The sequence below is a fragment of the Stegodyphus dumicola genome, chromosome 3, assembly GCF_044657685.1.
Source record: "Stegodyphus dumicola isolate Sdum_Otavi_A_Nest chromosome 3, ASM4465768v1".
NCBI classification, from domain to species: Eukaryota; Metazoa; Arthropoda; class Arachnida; order Araneae; family Eresidae; genus Stegodyphus; species Stegodyphus dumicola.
In genome coordinates, this window is record NC_140770.1 from 49,827,109 (window position 1) to 49,850,864 (window position 23,756).

General features: G+C 32.2%; 1 protein-coding gene across 1 annotated transcript; it reads right to left on the reverse strand.

Annotated features, from left to right (window-relative positions):
* Window positions 1–4,775: 4,775 nt before the first annotated feature.
* LOC118180878 (larval cuticle protein A3A-like) lies at window positions 4,776–17,494 on the reverse strand. Its single transcript, XM_035349940.2, has 3 exons — window positions 17,337–17,494; window positions 7,552–7,665; window positions 4,776–6,277 (listed from the first exon to the last, which is right to left on the reverse strand). Exons 1-3 carry the CDS (start codon window positions 17,346–17,348, stop codon window positions 5,744–5,746), a joined length of 660 nt encoding a protein of 219 aa, XP_035205831.1. The 5' UTR covers window positions 17,349–17,494; the 3' UTR covers window positions 4,776–5,743.
* Between the last annotated feature and the right edge of the window lie 6,262 nt (window positions 17,495–23,756).

A 23,756-nucleotide genomic window follows, 5' to 3' on the forward strand; every position in this document is an offset into this window, starting at 1 on the left:
AGATAACTCTTTTCATAATAAAGCCTCTAATTTGTAAACATTTATCAAAAGAGTGAATAATAATCCTGTAAAGTTAGTAGTTAGTAGTCATTAGTTAATCTAGTAGTCATTAGGTTATTTTGAAGCAGGAGACGGAAAAATGAGCAATGCTCTCACCGGGAGTCGAACCTCGGACCTCTCGAATACGCGTCGAGTGTGTTGACCTTTATACCACAAAGGCATGCTAAGAAAGCAGGAGAAATATCTTATACAGGCTTTAACGTTCATCAAAAGAGTGATTAATGATCTTTACCAATTTCTAAAAAGGCAGTTCCAGGAGAAGAAACTTTTATAATTTAAGTTACAAATCTGTACTTTCCATGCTTTGAATGAAACTCCATACCTTGTTCTTTATGAGTTGATAATGCCCTGTGGTATACATGCAGCATACATGCAGGCGATTACTTAGGGTAACACTTCCGAAACATTTTAGTAACCTTAATAAAATTCTATGTAATTATAACGTAAATTGTTACAAGCTATAAGCAAATGATATTTTACATTTAAAAGTCCTCCTTCCCTTTTCATAAAGGCCATATAACACAACCTGCATAAGGCCAAAATAGTTGTTGCCAATATTGCCTGAAATGCAATAAATCTGTGTCCAAAATATAGAATGGAGAAATGAACGTAACAGAGTTAATATTTACAGGAATCCAATAATCCAAATTTTATCTTAAGTCTAACTAGCACGGAGAATTTTATTACTGGAAAATGCAACAGCAGTATTTTATTAGTTTGGGATCTAGATATTGAAGAAAAAGGATTTATGTGTAGTTTAAATGTAATATCAATTATGTGGGTGAAAGTTTGATTTATGACAAGAATTTATGCTATTTCAAGGAATAATGCACACATCCTATCGTATTGTGAAGGCAAATCGTCGACTCTCAAAATGTTGTCATTGTATATAATTAAAGAAGAACGTATGGATGTTATACGACACTCTGAAACTGAAATAAAATTGCTTGGATAATTTGATATTCTAGGGTACCAGCTTGCTTAAACGAATTGAACATGCAGGTTTAAGGTCTTTTTATGTTTCAAAGCATGACAACATTCCAAATTAGGCTTAAATTCCAAGTTAAGGCAATCCCCCCTCCCCTAAAAAATTAAAAAGTCTAAAATGTTTCAGATTTTAAATTACGTCAAAAGAGGAGTTTCTTTAACATTTTGTAATACAGCGCGAACCTTTATTTATTAAATATCATATACTTCGCACTTAAACCATAAAATTCAGTTCAAAATAATTTTAAAATGAGCTTATCTTTAGAATTTTCTATACACAGTCTCGCACGCTGGACATAAAAATGTTTTTTCTGTGCAACGTTGTCATTGCTCGTTTTGAAGTCCTTAAGTTTGTTAATCAAAAATTCGTAAAAGTTTTACAAAATATGAAATCGATATTAACACAAAATCCAAATTCCGAATTAGGGCCACTGGATGGGATTTGAATAACGTAAGCTGGTCGGTAAAAGCTTACGTTATTCAAAATCTGATGGCTGTAAATACCGTTGTTTTATCACAATGCAAAAAACGTACATTTTATACAGATTCTTCAATTTATTCGAGTTCAGATTGGATGTATATTGAAAGAAAATGAATCAAGGTACAAAATGAGAGAGCCATTTTTTTAATTACAATCAAGAAAATTCCATTTGTTCATGACATTTTGAAGAGCTTTGAGATTTTAGAGCTAAACCTGTAACCCTCGTATTGTTAATACATTTACTACTCTATTCATGGTTGAATACGAAATTTTAAATAAAACCTACAGATATGTAATTAGGTGAGAATCTCCAAGAAAATGTAATGTTTTTATCTTGGATCTTTGTAAGTTTTATCTACTAAAATGAAATGTATGTCGCTAAATAAACATAGAATTTTCACTGCGCCTCCTGTAGAGTACTGCCTGTCTACGGGAAGAACAGGTCCCGCCACAGTGTCTGGCGGATGGCTGTCGCTATAGCAACAGGACCATTATATTTCAAATAGGGGGAACCAAGGATTGCTTTATTTAGTTTTTTGTTTTTCTGTTTTTGGGTGCTGTTGGCTGAGGGGAGTTATCATTCGTCTTCAAGACACACCTACGTAGAATGGGTCAAGGCTCGTTCCTGTGGCAACAGACAGCTGCAGTCTAACTGGCGAGAGCTTGAACAGGCTGTATGTATAAAGCTGTCATAAAAAAAATTCGCGATACATGAAACCCTAGCGGCTTATCTGCTCAACCAATCGAAATGAAATTTCATATATTATTATTTGAAGGTATGTGCTCGAGACTGGGATGATTTAAAACAGTACAGCTCTACAGTTACGGTTACAGTGAAAAATTTTCGAAATTTTTGAATGACAATGTTTATTTTTCTCCTGCGGAAATTGACCAGAGCCTTGAAAAAACATCAATGACGTTGGAACGATACACGTGGGATGAAAATTGTCTGCGTAAAACATTTGCAAAGGAGAGCATTATAAAGGACCAATGGCAAAACAAGAAAGGACAGGAGAAAAAGCTTTTATTGTAATTACAAAAACTCAAAGCAATTAATTCCAGTTAAATTTCTCATTTCATGATAGGAAAGCGATTCAATTTCCTAGATGAAATTTATAGTTATGTTCTATCAAGGTTTGCTATTAATCTCCAAAACTAAATGAGTGGTTTTCGTAAAAATTATATCACTTTAGATATTAGAAGTCATATAAATGCATAAATATAACTTTTAGAGAAAGGTTAATGCAATTTAATAAAGTACATACTGAAATCAGTAAATTCATAAATTATGTTCCAATTATGTGTTAAGATACCGTTAGTTTATAAATATTAAATATAATTGGATATTACAAAATGATATGTGTATCTGCCCTTTTATACTGTTTTCATAATCGACCGCATTGCAAGATAGCAAATTCTAACTCATATTCCAGTTATGGGTCATCTATAGAGATTTGAAATAATAATTTTATTCGTCAAAAGTATTGTGTGAGTCAAATGTAAAGATTGTGAGAATTAATATTAAGCAACAGAGAACATAAAAAGAGGGTAGTCATACATTCAATTTTTGTCTCTGTGGATATTTCGAAAGAGTCATTGTGCAACAAAAAAGAAAAAAAATATATTAAATTTATAATTTCTTTTTATAAAATACTTCGTGCATTTCTTCAATAAAGGCAAGTGGGAAAAATCGTTCCATTTACAAAAATATTGAACATTAAAACATAAATGCTGTAAATGTTCTGCTGAGATATTTTAAGATTTGTGAAACTTTTCAATGATGTGCAAGACAGTCTTGTCGTTTTTGTTGCTAATGCTCACTTGTCTGACCTATAGTCAACCCAAGGCCACAAAATTCCCCGTGGCCAAGGAGCGCAAATTTACGCCTGTCGTTGGCAACAGCCTTGAGCCCCTTACAGATGGCAGTGCGATTCAGCTCAGTTCCGCCTCCAGTTTTGAAGGACAGCACCTTGGGAGGGGGGAAAGGGTCAGAGGGTCTCCTCCTCTGCGATCAAATCTCTCGAGAGGACATTCGGCTCGCCGCATGTTTAGAGTGCCCCAAGCCGCACGGACACTATACATTTACAAACATCCATACCTTCTCCGGGATTAAACTCAGGCCCTTTGGCACGGTAGTCAGCGACGCTAACTGCTATACTGGTTGGGCGGCATGTGCAAGATATGATGCAATTCAGCTACCTTGTTACCATGGTTACGGGAAATCTGGCTGCCATACCATCTTGGGTCGGGTTCGAATCTAGAAGAAGGCATGTTATTTGTAAAAGTGTAGTGTATTTGCGACATAGAAGAACTTAAAATTTTATCTTGCCGGAAGTCATCCCGAGAGACTTAGTGGTAGGGTAAGAAGGAGGGAGAGGTCCTCAAATACATCCACCTGGGGTATTTTTCATCGAAACTGGGGTGGAGTTCCTTTTTCCTCTCGAGTTTAAAATCGGTCGCCTCCGGTATTGCCCTATGAGGAGGCAAAATGAGCAATGGGTTCAGCTTTTCCTGAAGAAGCTTAACTAGCAAAGCTTGGGGAAAAAAAAAAAAAAAAACAATACAATACGAAATACCACATACAATGAATGCATGCAATATAATGTTTTGTAATATAGAGCTAACATATAAATAATTTTGATTTTTTATTTAATAAATTAAGTCCTGATTATTCGAGAAACACATATTTATTAAGATGGTAATATTTAACATCTGCCGTCAAATTTTATGGTAACCCAGAACGATATTGACAATGCTAGGAAATCATGTATTTCTATTAATTTATTTTACTTGACCCTAGAAGATAATTTGGGAAAGAGTATAAGTAATTTCATGAAGGATTGCTTGAAGTGGTGCAATTTTTATACTTATTAAATTTAGAGCAAAAGCAGCTGAAAAGTATCTCTTAAATTAGGTCTAAAAATCCCTATTTTTGCCGTATACCAATACTGTATCACTATGAATTGTAATAAACAATATGTAGAAAAGAACAGTATTTTTGAGTAAACTTTTCATTTGTATAATGTGTCAGTGTCTTTAATTTAAAGAAATAGCTACCAAAAATGAAAAAAAAAGCAGTTAAGTTTTAGTATATCACACCTTCTTACGTACCTTAACATAATACTTCAACAAAGAAGTTTTGTAAACTATCTGTATACCAAGTCATATTTATAAATGTTCTAGAGGGAGTGCATGTATTTTTAATTCCAAATAAAATTTTTAAAAAAAGAGTAAAAATTATTAAACATCAGGTAAAAAATAAAATGCTTTATTCGTTTGCAGAAATTCCACAACATATACATTTCCATAGTTCTGTTTCGACTAAATAGAAATCAGAATAAAACCCAATATTCACAAAACAAAACATAGTATACAACAATATCAGTTTTACAGTATGATACTGTACAATAAAGCGGTTCTCTATCAGAGAACACTTGTACAATACAAACGAAAGAATTCTTTCTCATGTGCTTTAAAGTACAATAGATAGCACATAGATGTGAAAAGAAAGCATAAATAATAGATGGAATATTAAATAAGGTGTAAAATAAGCTATAATGCCTGAGAATAATTCATTGGCCATTATCATGTTACTTACATAAACTGAATTCAACCCACCTTTTCCTTCTTTACAATTTTTGAAGATAAGTATTTCTTAAAAAAAAAAAAAAAAAAAAGTTTTTATATCAAAATTATAGTAAAATGGTAGAAAACATTTATGCACATGAAATGCACACCTTTCTTTATATTGGCACATATTAACCTAACATTCGTAAATACTTTCAATAGCCTTATTATTTTTCCTCATCCAGTGTGCAGTGTGAATATGTATATCTATGTTTTCAATCACCAAGGAAAAGATGGACAACTTTGTACTTCGTCTTTCGCAAGCGTTGATGATCTCCTCGTTGCAAACAACTGATGAAAGGCCTATGAACTTTATTTGCACAAAATTCTACCAAATTTCTCGCCGCATGAACATTTATTCGCACACAGAAGATGAAGGTAATGCAAGAAAACAAGGATTTGCAATGAGGATTATTTTGTTTTCAGCAAATGCCTACATCAAAATATTGGCCAAGAAAGAGCTGAGTATAACAGCGGAGTTTGAACAGAAGACCAACTTAGGAATGCTGGGCCAGCAACAGCTAGACTGTCCATCAAGAGATAAATTTAGCAACAACCTGAAGCAAATTTTAATACCCATGATTTCTTTTAATAAACGTCATCGTACTTGCGATAATGGGGTTTGTATCCATGTGCTGGTAGCTTGTATACTTGAGGAGAGCTTCCAGTATAAACGGGTGTTTTGTATGCGACAGGAGCTTTGTATACAACAGGTGCCTTGTAAACTGCTGCTGGTGCCTTGTAAACTGCTGCTGGTGCCTTGTAGACTACAGGTGTCTTGTAAACTACAGGTGCAGAGCCATAGCTATCGTAATGGACTGGTGCTGTGTAGTGTACAGGGGCACTGTAAGCGGGAGCGTGATGGACTATTGGAGCATCAATTGCGTTGACATCTACATCAGCAGGGTTCTGGTTAGCGGTGCCAGGCTCGTTGGTTTTGATCCAAGCTCTGAATCCGTGTTTGTCAGCAACGTATTCTACGGTTCTATAAACTCCGTGAGCGTCTGTGTAACCGTAAGATCCTTTCTTCGCACCACTAGCATCGCTGTCTTCTTGTCTGAACTGTTTGTTGCCATAAGCATCTTTTGTCTCATAGCCAAAACTGTATGGCTGGGGCTTGGCCTTGAAATAAAAAATCAATAACTTTAAAGTCACGAGTTAAATACTTTTATTCTATAAATTTAGATTAATGTAAGTTTGATTATTTAGTAAAAACGTGATTTGAAAATGTCAAAGAAACTATTCGCCCCATTCTGTCCGCCTTTCTTTTAATATCAAGGTCTCAGATATTTTTAATATCGTATTTTACTCGCATATTTCTCTCCCTCACGTCTTTTTCTCCTAGTTTTTAAGCATATAATTTAGAAGCGTATGGTACCAATGTAATATAAAAGCACAAATTTGGAAGTATTTTGTGTAAATAAAAGGATGTTACTGAAGATGTTAAGTTCTTTGAAATACATAATATATATAATATTATTAGAAGGTCTTTATGTGTGCTTTTTCATGTGTTACGTTTATACATAAGTCTTCTCGTCGGAAATAGTTTATATGGTGTATTTTTCTCCTTCCTATTTTCAAGCGGTAAAATTAGAAAGAAAAGGGGAGGAAATAATGCGGTATTTAATTCCATAGTGTTCAGAAACTAAAATTAAAAGTTTTGCATTAATTTCAAGGATATTTCCAGACAAATCATTTTTCATAAAAGAAAATTCTTATGAACTGAATGAAAAGAAAATTTCTTCTTTCCAAGTTTTAAATTTAAATACAGTTACAAATTCTAAATTCTAAGAAAAAAGCATGAAGTAAAGTTCATAATTATAACGTAAGTGTTTTAATCTTTAAATCAAGTATTAATTTTATTAAAAACTGAATTATGAAAAACTTGTGCATTTGACAAAAATGGTTTTGATGTATAAAATAATTAGCTTTTAATATGATTTTAAACTCTTGAGCATTAAGAAAAACATTTAGTTGTTAATTTTGAATGCAGTATTTAAATTTCATAGATCAGCATGAGAAAATGTTAATTTTAACTAATCCTTAATAAAAAAATATCTGCCGAGTAAGCAATAATTACTTGTTTATGCATATTATTCAGTAGAATATTTTATTTACAAGTAAGATTTTATTTACGTAGTCTTGAAGAAATGAGGTTTTACTGAAGTCACTGAAAATAATTAAAATTGTTATAATTTCATATAAGAACAGAAAATTTTTTTTGTGATATTAGGAGTTAATGAAAACGTCACAATAAAAAATCATAATAATATACCAATACAAATTTTCAAATTTTCAGTTAATTTTAATTTTTCTTCTCTTTTACTTTTTTAATGTTACCACTCCCTATTTCGTTCCTTCCCTAAATGCGAGAACTAACTCGCTTTGATACTTACATATGAATCATAAACAGCTTCTGGATGAGAATAGGCAGGTTTATAACCATACGAAGGGGCATAATCGTACGGATCGGCCAACACCAGGGATAATCCCACACTTAAGATGGCAATCTATAAAGAGTAATAAATAGATTGATTAAGTATACATATATTTTAAATTTATAAACAAAATATACAGTAAGACCCCGCTTAACGCGGGGAATACGTTCCATCGAAGTAGAGCGTAATGCGAAACAGCGCTAAGCGAGGCTATTTTAACATGTAAATAATGGGGTTAGGGGAAGACGGATAAAAAATGGTTAGGCATTAAATTTAATAATGTTTTTTTTAATAAAAATAAAATCAAACATTTATTTCTTACAAAAATAAAAACAATATAAACGCATATACTTTTAAAAACAAATAAAATTCTCAGTCAGATCATTCAGTCTATTCTGGGTTTCCAATTTTCTGCCTTTTTGTCAAGAAGGCATTATGATAGATTGGCTTAATGGCATATTGCGTTCAATTTCGTCGTCAATCCATATAGACAGTCGTTTTCCCATTTCCTCTATAATGTTATTTCTAGAACGAGTAATTCTAGTTGCAGAGCTTGACGTAGTTGCAGTTGCCGATGACAGTATTTTTTCTTTATTCTTAAGAATTGTCCTTATTGTTGAAGTTGCCAAAATCAATGCAGCACTAATTTGAGACTGACGTTCACCAGAATCTAATCTTCTGATCACTTGCATTTGAGTTTCCAGTGAAATGCTTTTTCTGGTTGCTTTCTTTTCTTGTTTTTTATTATCACCCATGATAAAAACTAAAGATCATAATATTTGTCATTGTATTAATCGTTATAGTATTATACAAATTTAAACTTACAATAAGGTCAACAAATGTTTCAAATGATAAAAATGCGTCCACAAAGCAAGAAACACAACTACACTGTTTCGGATATGTTATTTGGAAACCTAGCGCTCCGCACAATTTCGGAGAATCCCCGGGTTGAAATAAAAGAGCGCTAAACCGAAACAGCGCTAAACGAAACAACGTTAAGCGGGGTCTTACTGTATTATCATTCTACTATGATGATCAGTATTATTCATGTTTAATCTGGATTGCTTCTTTCCGTAATGTCTGTAATGTAAAACGATTGGTTATTTCCTCTTTTAAAATGCACATCCGAAAATCAAAAACATTTGCGTTCATAGTCAAATATTTGAAAAAATATATTAAATTGGGCTAAGCTTATAGTTTGCGTTATGTGGGAAACTGTTCAGCATTTTTAAGACATTTTCAGAAAACAAAAAGGAGTTTTGAGCGTAATACAGTATTACATATTATTACAGTATTACATATTCAAGAACATTTATATAAGGCTCATATAACTGCTTTACATAAAAACATTTTCTTTTCTTCTGAAGCACCTTCAAAAATTTAAGGTCATTTTATATGGGTGGGAATCTTATATTCGGTCTAAAATGACATATTTTTAAATTAAATCTATACAATTCTTTTAATAATTAATTTTGCTTTGAATTGGAAGTGAATTTTGAATTTTTTGGCTTTGAGTTTAGTCCTATTGCACACATATATATTTTTAATCTGCAGATTTCATGTTCAGCTGCACCACTGAGATTTTGATTTAGTTCAATTCTGAGTAATTCACAAGAGAGAAGAGATTTTATTCTTAAAAGTATTCGTATTTGCAATTCGTATTTGTAATTATTCTTATTTTCAATTTTAAAATGACCTTAAGTTTTAGAAAGTAGGAAATCCACTCCACAACAACAATGGTTTTATTTAGAAATTATTGGCCGGAAGTTTTAACCTATTAATGTAACAAAGCGCTATTGAACAATATCAAGCTTTTTTTTTCATATACTTCATTAGTTGGTGAAAATGATCAAAGAGATAAGTTTCAAGTAACGAGCCCACAATGAAATAATTAGAAACCTGCTATTCTTATATTCTTCCTCCTTCTTCGAGCAAAGATTTATACTAGCGACAGTAGCCTTAAATGTGTTCCAGTAACTCATACACGTAACTTGATAACAATGCTAATCTCAAACTTGTTCTAATTATTGTCGTCATTGTTTGAAAGTTGGCTTTAATTCTTGCCAAGTATTCGATAATATTATGTATTGGTAAACAAAGATTAAGTTATATCATTGGTGAATGAGAAAGAAATATAGACAGAGAACGTTATGATTTTTATCTGAGTGGTATTTCCAAATTGAAGGAATTTCCCAGATGATAAAGCCACATAAGAATGTAGCCTTTTTCCTGTATTTTTTCATTGTTTTAAGATTTGCAAGTGCTACTTCATTGTCTCAGAAGCTAATTGCGTCAGAAGCGTGCCACCAGGGTTTCGCGAGTGCTGTTGCACCCGCTTAATTGCACAGGGTTATCGAACTCCAATTTACAGACGAATCGTCAAATAGCGTGTGGTAATCTTGTAGTTGTTACATCATGGCGGAAGTATCGAGTGAAAGAACTTCGCGTGTTGACTGAAATACTACCACTTTATTGCTCCTTTTAGTGGGTCGAATTTTAAAGCTTCAAATTCTGTATAATAAGTGGGTGAGTCAAATGAAGAGGAATATGAATATTTCTAACTGAAACACAAATATAAATTCTGAACATCTGCCTTTTTACTTTTCACATGATTAGTGACCATTTGGGGTAATTATTCGATTTACCTTTGCATAATGTACTGTTACACATTGCGCTATTTGAAAGTATCTTAAATTCCAACAAAGCTCTTTGTATAGATTTTAAACCATTAAAATACATTTTTTCTAAAAATTAGGCGAAAAGAAAAGAGATAAAGAAATGATTAAAAAATTCTAAAAGCTTTCAGATTTTATATAATTTTTTTAACGTTTTGTGTATTACCTTTATTTATTAAATACCATGTTCTTCGCACTTAAACCATAAAATTCAATTCAATACCAATATCGCAAAATATTAAAAAACAGCATATCTTTAGAATTTTCGATACACAGTCCCGCGCACTGGAGATAAAAATATTTTGTGTTGCCATTGCTGGCTTTGAAATCGTTAAGTTTCTTAACCTCATTAATGCTTTACAAATTATGAAATATATAGTAAAACAAATTCCAAATTCGGGCTTCCAGATGTCCATATTTGGGTGAAGATGTACGTTATTCAAGATTTGATGGCTCTAGGTACCGTTGTTTTATCACAATTCGAGAAAAATACATACATTTATGCATATTCTTCATTATTTAATTTATTTAAATTAGATACAAAGCTCTAATATTTTAATTTTGGTGGCAATAGTTTAAAAAGTGATCGCAGTTTATAGTGAATCAACGCTAAATAGCAAAACGAAGTTAATAGTCCTAATTAAAAAAGAAATTAATAGTCCTTATAGCCAAATTGCTTCTAAAAACAGGCTGCTGAGGTCTAAACGGTCTAAAGTTGCTTTTAAACCCAATTTTAAAATTTGCATTGATGTATTTAGTGTGCGTTTAAAAACATTTTCTTTCATTGGGATTTGGACATAATGAAGAATAAACAAGAAAGTTGATGTTTTGTGCGAAATTATTTGTATATCTATTTGGCATATCACACATGCAAATTCTCTAAATTACGTTTTAAGTATTCTTTCCTTGATATCCTAGATTGCTTATAAATCTTAAATTTATCGAAAAAATATTAAAATCCTCTTAAACAAATATCCCTAAATGCCGTTTAGTTTTGAGACGAATATCTGTATTCTTAAACTTAACTAAAAAAATCAAATCTTAAAAATGAATGGAAACATATTCTGCATTCATGATCAATCAAAATATCGAAACCAAGCCAAAATGTGGATAGCCCAAGTGGATAGAAGCCAAGCCCAGTGGATAGTGTGTTCAGGCATTTAATAGCGAAATCTGTGAACTAAGGAATTAAGGGATTTGATTGTTCGTGATACAGATTTAGAAACTTCTACGTTACTCTGATTTACCACTTAATTTTGTCTTGAGCATTCAGTTACGGTTTCATTGGGATTGACAGCTCGTTAAAGTGTTCCAGAGCTCTTAACTTCCATTCTGATTGATTTTTCAATGGTATACATATTAATAGACTAGTGTCCAAAGCTATCTTTATCTACATAAAAAATGATTGTACCCATAACGTAACCGTTAGAATTGATTTATAATTTTTTTTTTATAGAAACAGCAAAAGGAAGTGTATTATCATTATCCAGATTAGGTTGATATATTTGTTTATGAAATGCATATAACTGTATGACATTATCATAAGTTTTGGTAAACGCTTAAACAAGTCCTCCTGAGAATATCAGATAATTAGGATACGATTTCAGTTGTGTGTAGACTACAAACAGACTTTTATGGCATAGAAGTATGTCGTTTGGAAGAATCTTCGAGGTGTGCCTCTAATCTATTGGCCATTTAGACACAAAGCAATTTAGTACTTAATAAATACACTGACCTCGTAACAAAAGGCAACCTGCCTAAAGCCTTGCAAAACTCCAAAGCAAGAACCTACAACAATGATTAATGGATTTCGTGAAACCGAAATCATTGAGCGAATAAGCTGGTCAGCCAAATTTTACGATTACCATCTCATGCAGAATTTATGAGAAAGCTGTTGCAGTACGACATCATTTTCCTAAACACTTCAAAGCTCTGAAAAGTATACTGAAAATGTGTACTGAAGAACTTGCTTTCTGAAAGTCTATTAATCATCTTATTAATAACATGAAATCTCGTAGAATATGTACGTTATGGATTAGGAAAGATTTAACATTTTTAGTCGATGTCAAAATTCTTTATTTGCTTCCAAGGTACTCATTTTTTCTAAACTTTCCTTACTATACATTGCCTTTTTCAGAACATACTTATAATATACTTATAGTATTTTAAATTTGTATTTTACATACTTATAGTATTTTAAATTTGTATTTTTATATTACGATACGGTATTTTTATATTACGATATATTACGATTACGATACTTACGATATACGTATCACTCAAAGCAAACTCATTCAATGTTATTTATTAGTTTTTGAGGAAATCAATAGCGTAATGAATGTAAAAATAATATTGAACACGAGTGCATTACATCGCTTGAGAAAATTTATTCCATTGATAATTTTTGGCCTGCACTTGTAAATGAAGTAAAAAATGCTTCAAAACATGATCAACTTTAATAGGAATTATTTTCAGCTGCTCTGTTTTTAATCGCAGATGCCAAGAGAAGCTAGAAAGTTCAGATTTAATGGCATATTTGCCTTGAGTACTTTGGTTTTTATATATCTCTTTACACACTGATCCGTTTAAATTCGTGACCATAAATCATGAAAAACAACAAAAGCTTATTTATCAGGAATTTGGTATACTGGAGAAAAAGCAGTTAACTAAGTTACTTTAGAGTTACAGAAATAAAGTTACATGTATCTATGACTTTTCTCTATTTGTGTTTACCTACTATATTAAAATAATTTGTATTCAGATATCTCACAATTTTATTAGTTCTACTTTTGTTTAACGTACGCAGAAAATAAGTGCAAATAAGTTACTATTATTTCTTAACATCATTCAATTACGTAAAGTACATAAAGTTATTACATGAAGAATTTTATTAGCTACGTAAATATTAAACCAGCTCTTGCATTTACTCTTATTAGGGAGTTTATGATACGGGCAAAAATCATGTGGAAGATTATATTCTGGATAATCAAAAATACTATCTTATACAGAGTTGGCTCGTATGCGCTTTTATTTGCTTGAGTTTATGTTTATTTAACACAGCTCAATAAAATTTTAAATGCAGTGTAAGTTTTAAGTAATCGTCAGGTTAAAATATCAAAAATGGAAAAACAAATGCAAATGGTATGTAATCTTTCCGCTGAGTTGATATAGTATTGCAAGTTTATACACATTTCTAATTTTAATGATTTTTTTAGCTTAAAATTTTTGTGATTTGGAGTAAAAAACACAAACAGCATAATTAAACAAACACCAGTAATATATACAGGTCCTGCAAAGCGGAAGTGATGCCACAAGCTTCTTGCCTATTTTAAAGAAGTCACTTATATTACACAAGCACCCTTGCTGTTTAATAATATTCTTCCGTTAGTATGTTTTAGGCATCTATATGTACATACACACCTTCTTTAAAAAGTATTGGACCAGAATGTTTTCTTCATACAAAGTAATATAAATCCCTAAGGTAATTTGTTACTATAATAACTAAGATGAAGAAAAGTTGCAAATATTATTACACAAAGAAAACAAAACAAATTATGTGAATAACGGATCTGTGATAAAATATTTTTACAGTACATTGGCATGAAGCAGTAGCTTCGCAGTGATATCTACGATACCTTCTTATTTACAAAGTATTAAGGTGTTTTTATGATATTTTAAGTTAAGCGTAAATACTTCCTTGAAAGGTGTTTTCGGCCTTAATTCAATAACGTGAAAGTTTAAAATATATTTAAAACATTTTTCTTTGCTGCATTTATCTCAGTATGTGTTATCTTTTCAACGGAAGTCTTATAGCTACAAGTACTTATACAATATACAAATTATCTTCTTTTTCGCGCATTTGTACTGATTCAAAATGATACTGATTTTTTAAATAGTTAGAAGTATAACGTGATTTTACCATAAGGAATAGTGATTTATTAAATACAGTAATTTTTAGGCAGTAAAGGGTTTTAGTTCTAATATTATTTTCAGTTTAATTTATGAATGTCTGTAAGAAATTGATTATTATTAACTCATAACAAATATAATTTATACATAGTTTTTTAAGCATGAAAATACCTATTTAATTTTCAGGATATTTTGCTTTTTTTAAGTGAATAAGTAAGCTTATTTTAAGTAAATTTAATAACTATTAATAAAGATGCCACATCAGTTCAGGTTTGTTTTCAGAGTACTCCCTTTATATCGAAATTATCGCCAAATTTATAAATTTGTATGGAATTAAGTAGATAGAAGTGGGAAGAGTGGTTTTGAACGTGTTGCCTTCTACTTTTATAAAATAGAATTTTGATATTATATATCACACGTTTTTTTCATTCTTTTTAGAGCTATAGACAAAAAATTAAATTTAAAGTCTGAAAAGAAAAATGCGATTCTAGAGGAGCTATTGCGAAACTTTAGAAATGAAGAACCTATGCATGGTATTGCAGCGGCTACCTGTAATAAATATGATTTATCGGTCAAAATTATTTCTATGATATGGCAACAAGCCAAACGCTGCTATGACAGCGACGAAGATGGCTGGAACAACCAATTGTTTAGAATTTAGTTCAATGGTTTAGGAGTCTTTAATGCTATACAAGCATTACAACATCATGTTGAGAAGACCAACGTAGACGAACTTTTTCAAGCTATTTGTACATTATCCAGTGTGTTAAATACCGAAATATTAAATAAACCTTTTTTAATCTGCAGTAGGTCACACAATGCACTAAGTAGGTTGGTGGGGGAAAATTATACGATGCTAACTCTTAAAAACAACAGTGCTTCGATCTCAAAATAAGTTCCTGGAATTCATTACTTTGCAGAGAATCTATTAATGCGGCCTATGAAACAATAATTTAAAAAAGAAAATCTGAAAAAGAAAGTCTTCAGATACGCCATATTGAATTAAAATATTTAAAAAAAGCATATCTTTAGAGTTTCCGATGGACAGTCTCGTTCACCGGAGATAAAATTGTTTTATTTCCTACAGTGTTGCCACTTCTTGCTTTGAAATCGTTGAGATTTTTAATCGAAAATTCGTTAACGTTTCACAAAATGTGAAACAGACAATAAAACAAATTCTAAATTCTAAATTCAGCCTTTTAAGTGTCCATGTTCGCGTGGGGGACTATGTTATTCAAACCTTGATGACTCTAGGTACCGTTTCTTTTTTACAATGCGAGAACACATACATACATTCATGTAGATACTTATTCATGTAGATACTCATTATTTAGTTTCTTTAAATTTAATACAGGACGATAATATTTGGTGGCAACAATTTGAAAAGTGAATCGACTCAAATTGCCGTTTTGAGATTAATATCCCTTCTGGGCTAACAATACTTATATCTATAAAATAAAATTTAAATATTTTTATACTCATGTAGTTGCATCATACTTAATAAATTACAGTTACTCTTTGAAATTAGAGACAAAGCAAAAAAAGTTCTTTAAATTAGGACAATTATTTGGATACAAATAATTTATGTAGATATGACAATCATTTCGATACGAATATTGATAAGCTAAAGCATGTATTATTTTTAAACAAATTTCATACATAAAGAGTCAACAAATGCTTTAAATTTTTTTTTTGATAAAAACAGTAAATTAAATTTTGTGCTTTAAAACAAATTAGAAAGAGCTTAATAGGATTATAGATATAATTATAATTGAATGTAAAATCACTTTTATTAACACGCTTTTTAAACAATGATTAAGAAACATAAAAACAGGAAATATTTTTAAAAACATAACACGATATAGGAGATAAATGTTTGTGTTATGCATAACGAAATATTGAGGATTTTGTCCCTTCTATATAAAGTTTTCTTTCTAATATTTCTCACATAAGAAAGAAGCAGAGAACAAATACTCTGCATTGAATAACTAAAGACACAGATGAACACAAAAGTTATTATACAACATAAGAGCACGTTGAGATATGTTTTTCCTTGCAATAATATTGTAGCATTTGCAATAAGAATTATTGCTTTATTATCTTCATTTAAGAGGTAAAAGTTTTATTGAATTACTGTACATCATATAAGAAATGTATTACTGAATTATATAAGCATTTGATATATCCTTAATTATATATCCATTATTTTCCGAACAGGGTAGTACAGGAAATAACATGATTAAATCTTTGAATATATTCTAAATTCTGTTATAATTTTTAAAAGTTTCATATACGTAAATCTTGACATTTCTTTAGAAATAACTGTTTTGAACAGTATTTACTTAAGATTAATTTTCTAAAGATTAGTGTTTGAAATTAAACTTTAAAAGTTATTAAATTTTGATTTGATATTTAGTGATTTTTAATTCTTTTAAAAAACTTGCATTTTTTACGGTATAAAATTAAAATGATTGTTTTACTTAAATTTCTAAATATTTTGATGTAAAATATTTTCACCTGACATTTTAAAAATATTTTTCTACTTACGTGCGCTGGAGTTATTTTAGAAAATGCATTTATAATGGTCTCCAGATATATTTCTTTCTATTTATAACTAACCGATATTTACTAAATATCTCTAGTAGTTATACAGTAGATTTTAAGATTTTTTTTAATATTTAAATCTATTTTACTTTTTCAAATCAACATGCTTTCTTTAAAATTTTTTTTGCTAAGTATTTTATATTTTATGTCACCATTAAATGCTACTTTATATTGAATAATAATTATTTAAGAAGAATTTAACAGTTTCATAAAGGGATTTCTTTACAGTTTCGTAAATATAAATCTCACGTATTGGGTTATAAATCATACCGGATATTTTACGTTTGATCTTTTCAAACAACTTTGAATGATATATGCAAAATTATCCTCATATTTAATTTAAATGAAAATACAAATTTCCGTTAGAGTAGTTTCAAATATCTGACAAAATTTTGCCTGATTTTTCCTTAGATTTTTAATAAATCCGTCGATTCTCCAAGCGTAACGGAAAACCTCTCATATTCCTGCGATGAATTAGTTAATCCGGCTTGTAAAATATCCGTTGCGTATCCTGAGGTAGCACAATCCAACATGAGGGAGAAAAACCTTACTCACCTGAACCAACATGATTTCCTACTGCGTAAGAGTAAGGCACAACTTGGAAGAACAGGTAAGTAGTGACTGACCACACCAAAATCACAATGTGTTTTGTTATGAGAGAGGTGGGGATGCGAGCGTTATATAGGCTGGACATCCCCACCTTCCCCGCGAAGTGGCCCAGATAAGCGTAAATCACAGAACGTCCTAAATTAGGACCGCAAGAAAGTGTAAGTTCGTCTGTCCTTTGTGGGTAGGTTAAAGTTCATTTTTTCCCGCCAGGCATGAGCGGACCCCACCCTCGGGCGGCCTTTGTTTGGTATTCCGTTCATAATTGTTTTGTTTGTTTGATTTTTTTATATTTTTTTTTCATTTTTGATACCTAAGCAATCAGCGTTCCTTCGTTACGTTCTCGCCAAAGTGTTTGTTTATGGTTGCCGTAGCTCCAGCGCCCAATTCAAACTTGATAAAGTTCAAGGAAATGATTGTTTCCTAAGGTTTGACTTAATTGCTTGCAAATAAGATAGAGCACTTTGTATATGCAATTACTTATACATTAGTACCAATATTTACAAATTTATTATTAAAATATTTTAAGCATTCTAAAGATTGCTGTCGTGAGAAATGGAGAATATGTCAGTCATGTAAATGCGGCAATGATAGTTTAAATTTCAATAATTCCTTATATATCCTAAAAAGGAAGTATTATAATCGCGAAAAGTTTCAGGCAGCATATTTCAAAGAAAATATCCATTTTGACCGCTATCGAATGCAATTTAACGATGTTTTTGCGTGATATCTGTACGTAAGGACAGAATAAAATACTCTTTTCCTCCAAAAAAATTATAAAACTGCTTTAAAATGAATTCTGAGGAGAATTTTTCGTGGCATCTGTACGAACTTATGTACGTACGTACGTACGTATCTCGCGTAACTCAAAAACGAGTAGCCTCAGAGCGTTGAAATTTTGTACATAGGACTGTTATAACATATAGATGTGCACCTCGTATTTTGGTTGCAATCGGCCGCACCAAACTTACATAAATATATTTATATATATATCCACTCTTACCCGGCTCAGCAATCTCAGTTTCTTTACTCTTATATGTCTGCAAATTGTACATTTTTTACTATATACAAAAAATTTATATACAAAAAATGATTGAATTATGTTGTTCTTATCTTCCGGTTAAGGTTTTTTTGCAATTAGTGAATCTGTATGCCATATTTTTAGAATTATCAACAATTTTAAAGTTGTTTAAGTGCCGCTGAGCCTAATAATGTTTTCCATAGCGGCCATTGCTTACATTTGAAACAGCAGAGTAGTGGATTTGTTGCCAATCTAGAGAAACGTAGCTTCGCAACAACAAAAATAACGCCTTCATGTATGATTGGGAATTAAATCATGCTTAATCCTTTCTGAAATTTTTTCGAGGAGATAAGTGTTTAAGATTTACTACTTCGTAATTTTTAATACAGATATTTTGAGTTTTTATGTATTTTTGTCTTGTCCCGAAGTGAGAACTGAACTAATTGAATGAGAAATACACAATCGTCCGTGAAAAACTGTTTCGTTTTTGTTTTGTTTGCTTAATTTCTTTTATATATCGTTCTAGCTTTATTATAGTATTTGAAAAGAACATGTGGCAACCATTAGATAATTCTTTAAATGATATAAATATTGTGCATTCTGAGTTATAATATGAACGAAATATAATACTGTTAAGTGAACCTAGCGCCAGAGTGTCGCTATGGTAAACAAATAGAGTAAATTTTAAAGGATGCATTTATTCTATTTTGGTTTATGCGCTGTCGGCGAAGAAGATTTAATTCAATCCAATAAGTTTAAATGAAATGCAAGGAAAAATGCGTATAATTTAATATTCCGTACAAGGGGTCATGTGGTGTACACATCAGATTTTTTTCTTATTTATTAAACGATTTCTTTCACCTAAGCTGATTATTAATCATTTTATTAAATACTCATCTGTAGCATTTATTAGCCTTTTTAACAAATTTCAAACTTTGTCGAAACTGCTAATAAAACAAAATTCTGGCACACAAAAAAACATAAAAATAGCAACGACACGATATGATTAAAAATCAACAGACAATTATAAACAAAGCAAAAAATATCTTATGTGGACACTTTATATATTGCATGTACGGTTCATTAAATAATACACATTTTTTGCTGCATTTAAACTTATTTCCTTGAATTATTCTAACTTAATTAACCGAGTCCATAAGGAAGTTAAAAATGACGTCAAAAACTGCAAATTTTGAAATTAAATATCCCGGATAATTTTTATCATACGAGAGTCAATCTTCTTATAATTTCTAGTTTTCGTAACGAGTATAAAACTTTCATTTCCATTTATTTGTCGAAAAAAATTTCTTTTCTTTGACATTACCAAAGCATGAATATTTTCGTCATTTAAAACACTTCTGTGATCGGAAGTATATGGTTACGACCAACGACTACGAAAATATGCCACCGAAAAATTATTTTAATTATGTAAGTGGAATGTGTAAGCGTAGACTTGCGTATCTGCGGAGCTGTGATAATGGAGGGGATGTAAGCGCACGAGGTGTTTTCTTCGAGTTGTGAACTCGCACTTCTTCACGGCATTCGCGGTGTTTCTTGCAGGAGTTGGTTTAATTTTATAAGGCTCAGGTAAAATGAGTAGCCACGAATGGAGGAATTTTAATGAAATTTGGTGTGAACATAGGTTTATAACAGAGAAAGAGATGTACCATTCAAAAGTCATTTTATGACTTTTCATAAAATAAATTTTGGGCATCCCCTCACTATTGATCAGACAAGTAAAGCGCATAGTGCACGGGTGCCCAAAATCCACGCTGTGCTATCGAACTGAAAATGAGTCTAATACAGAGTATCATCCTCACTACATCCAAACAGGTTGCGCAGCCTTACGGCATACTGAACAAGAGAGGAGTCTCTGTAGCGGTTGCAGCAAGGCAGTTTTCAAGTCCACAATGGTTCTCGGATGGAGATGGCTAGATGAAATTGCTCTTTCAAGAGCATCTCAAACGTGCTGTATAGGGTTAAGATCAGGAGATCAGGCTGATCAATCCATTCGGCTACGGAATGGAGGATGGACGGAGTAAGAAGGAGAGTTATATGACGAAATAAGAAGGAGAGTTGTCAGTAGAATGGAGGAAGGCCAAACACACGCACAGGTGGCTAGATGCTCAATATAACGCCCAGAATCGTTGCAATTTGTGGAAATAATTTCAGGAAATTGGATCCATATCGAGAAGATCTGAATGATGCCGACTAAGGTCCTAGACGACGTATGAGGATCGTTGTTTGGCACTTTCAGGGTGGCGACACAGGAGTGCCACAGCTTCACAGCTGTCACTTAAGCTATATGCTGTCAATGGAATCCGAATTTCACAATCTACAATTACTTGAAGACTTCATGAGACAGGGTTGTATGTCAGAAGACCGGCTGTGTATGGTCCACTCACTCAACTCATAAGACAGCAAGTGTAGTATGTTGCAGATAACATGCACCAGGCTTTATATTGGGCGATCGTGCAGCACTTCATGCGTTTGATAAAGACTTCTTAACTGCTACGAGATATAAAAAGGTTATTTTAGAGTCCTAGGTTCGATGTTTTGAGTTATGCAGTTGGTCCAGTGTTCCTAATAGACAATACCGCTCGTCCACATGGAACTCAACTGGTTGATAATATCTGGAAATAAAGATATTCGCCGAATAGATTGGCCAGCAAGTTTTGAGCCCAATCCTATAAAGCATGTCCGGAACGCTCTTGAAGAAACTGTTTCATCTCACTGTCTCCCTCTCAGAACCATCCCGGAGTTGAAAATTGCCTTGCTGCAGGAGTGGGATCGAGTGACACAGAGAGCTTTCAACTGCCTCCTGTCCAGTATGCATCTCGCTGCACGACCTACCTGGACCATATTCCATATTAGCCTCATTTTCAATTCCGTATCACAATGTGGATTTTGGACATCTGCTCTCTATGAGCTTTACTGACAATTATACTTGTTTATATAAAAAGACTTTTGAACAGTTTACTTCTTTCACTGTTATAAATACATATTCATATCAAATTTTATCAAAATCTGCTCATTAGGTTTTCAGATATTTGACATAACGTGCGAATTCTCTTACTTTTGCACGCGAGTGTATATAACACTTCTCTGGATAAGAACATCTCTGGACTCAGAGAGAAAAATGTCTTTTTTAGTAGATGTACTCAAGATCAAACATTTGATTAAATTTGGAATCAAAGCATCAGTAATTGATGAAAATTTAAGAGCAGGTATATATGTTTTAGAAGACAAATACATTCATATAGTCATATGCCAGAATAATGAATAAGCTGAGCTATCTGATTATACTAACGCAACTAAAACATGATATATTCTCAAGAAATGAAGTGGAACTCGACCAGCTCGGCGATCAAAACGAAATTAGAAAGACAATATGTTTCGCGGATACGGCTTGTTTCGGAAGATAGAATAGGAGACAAGTAAAAACAAACAAAACTGTTAGAAATACCACTTTTTTATTTTTCTAGAAATACCAAATTTTATTAGGTTTTTAGAACCTTAGCAGAGACATAAACTTGTTTCGTTTAAAGAGTATTTAAAACATATATACAGGGTGTTTATAAAGTCCCGGACCCCTTTTAATGTTTAATAACTCATAAAATAATGAAGGATATAAACAAACTTATGGCATTTATTGATGGAATAACTTTATATTTTCCTTTTCAGGTTTGAATATCTTTACTTTTGTAAATATCGTCTGCGCGTGCGGTTAATTTCAGATAATTTCATTTTCCAGTCTAAATATCTGTAATTTTCTAAATGTCGTCTTCTTATTAATTGCATTTTTCTCTCTTTTGTTTTTGGCATCTTTCTGGAATTGTTAATCGCCATAATGTGCGCATATGGGGATCTGAAAACCCCCATGAATACCGTGAAGCACAAAGGGATTCCCCAAAGGTTAATGTGTAATCTGGACTTATGCAAAACCGAGTCATTGGACCTTTCTTTTTTACAGAAAAGACGGTCTCATCAGTCGTATACTTAGACATGTTGGAAAACTTCGTATTTCCACAACTAGAAGATCATCAGCCACATATCGTTTTGCAACAAGATGGTGCACCATCTCATTGGGGTACCATCGTTTGTAGTTCTTTGAATGACCATTTTACAGGAAGATGGATTGGGCGAGAAGGTCCAATTCCTTGGCCACCCAGATCATCTGATATAATGCCGCTGGACTTTTTCCTTTGGGAATTTGAAAAGGACAATGTTTACAGGAGGAGAGTGTCGAACATTGATGACCTAAAAGCCAGAATTAAAACCGCAATAGCCACTGTGGATGCCGACATGCTTGCCGGTACCTGGCGTGAAATTGAATATCGACTTGATATTCTTCGTGCGACGAAGAGGGCACACGTGGAAGTTCATTGACAAGGGTCATGAAACGTTTTGAGTCTATCTAACCATTTATGTTATTAATTTTAATCTATCTTTATTATTTTATGAGTTATTAAACATCAAAATAGGTGCGGGACTTTATAAACACCCTGTATATACAATCATTGACGATGTCTGTGAATATATTAATCTTCTGTTTGTTTTCTTGCACATTTCTCTTCTTATACATAAATGGCCTTCTGTGTTTTGTTACCTTTAATTAAAAATGTCGCGTTCGTAACAGAAACTTATCTAGGGGTGGTAATTCTAATTAGTTAAGTTATGAAACTAGAGTCTTCATTTTTACTTCCTTGTGGGAAGTAAAGGAAGTATCGTAATCACGAAAAATTCCTGGTACAATATTTCAATGAAAATATCCATTTTTAACGTTCTTGACTGTAGTTTAACGATTTTTTTGCTTGACATCTGCACGTAAGGACAGAATAAAGGACTATTTTTCCCCAAACCAATTATAAAACTGATTTAAAATGGATTCAGAAGATATTTTTTCGTGGCGTCTGTACGTGGTACGAACGTGCGTATGTATATATCTCGCATAACTCAAAAAGGAGTAGCCTCAGGACGCTGAGATGTTTTATATAAATCTACTATATCATGTAGTTGTGCACCTCCCTTTCTGGTGGAAATCGGCCGCACTAAAAGTATATTTAGATATAGATATCCGCTCTTTTCCTCGGCTTCGTGAGCTCAGTTGTTTTTATTCTTATATGTTGGTAAATTGTGCATTTTTTTTGCTTTAAAATGATTGAATTATGTTTTTATTATCTTGCGGTTAAGGTTTTATGCCATTAGTTAATCTGCATGCAATAGTTGTAGAATTATCAACAATTTAAAATTTGTTTAAGCGCGGCTAAGCCTAATGTTTTTACCGAATCTTTTTACAGCGGCCTTTTTGCCGAGTGGGACCAGCCCACCAGCGGCCGAGCGGTAAA

Excerpts from the sequence above, each read along its gene's own strand:
- LOC118180878 (XM_035349940.2), bottom strand. Across the intron at positions 6,278-7,551 it reads AAGCTGTTTATGATTCATAT|GCCAAGCCCCAGCCATACAG; the intron begins GTAAGTATCAAA and ends TTTTATTTCAAG.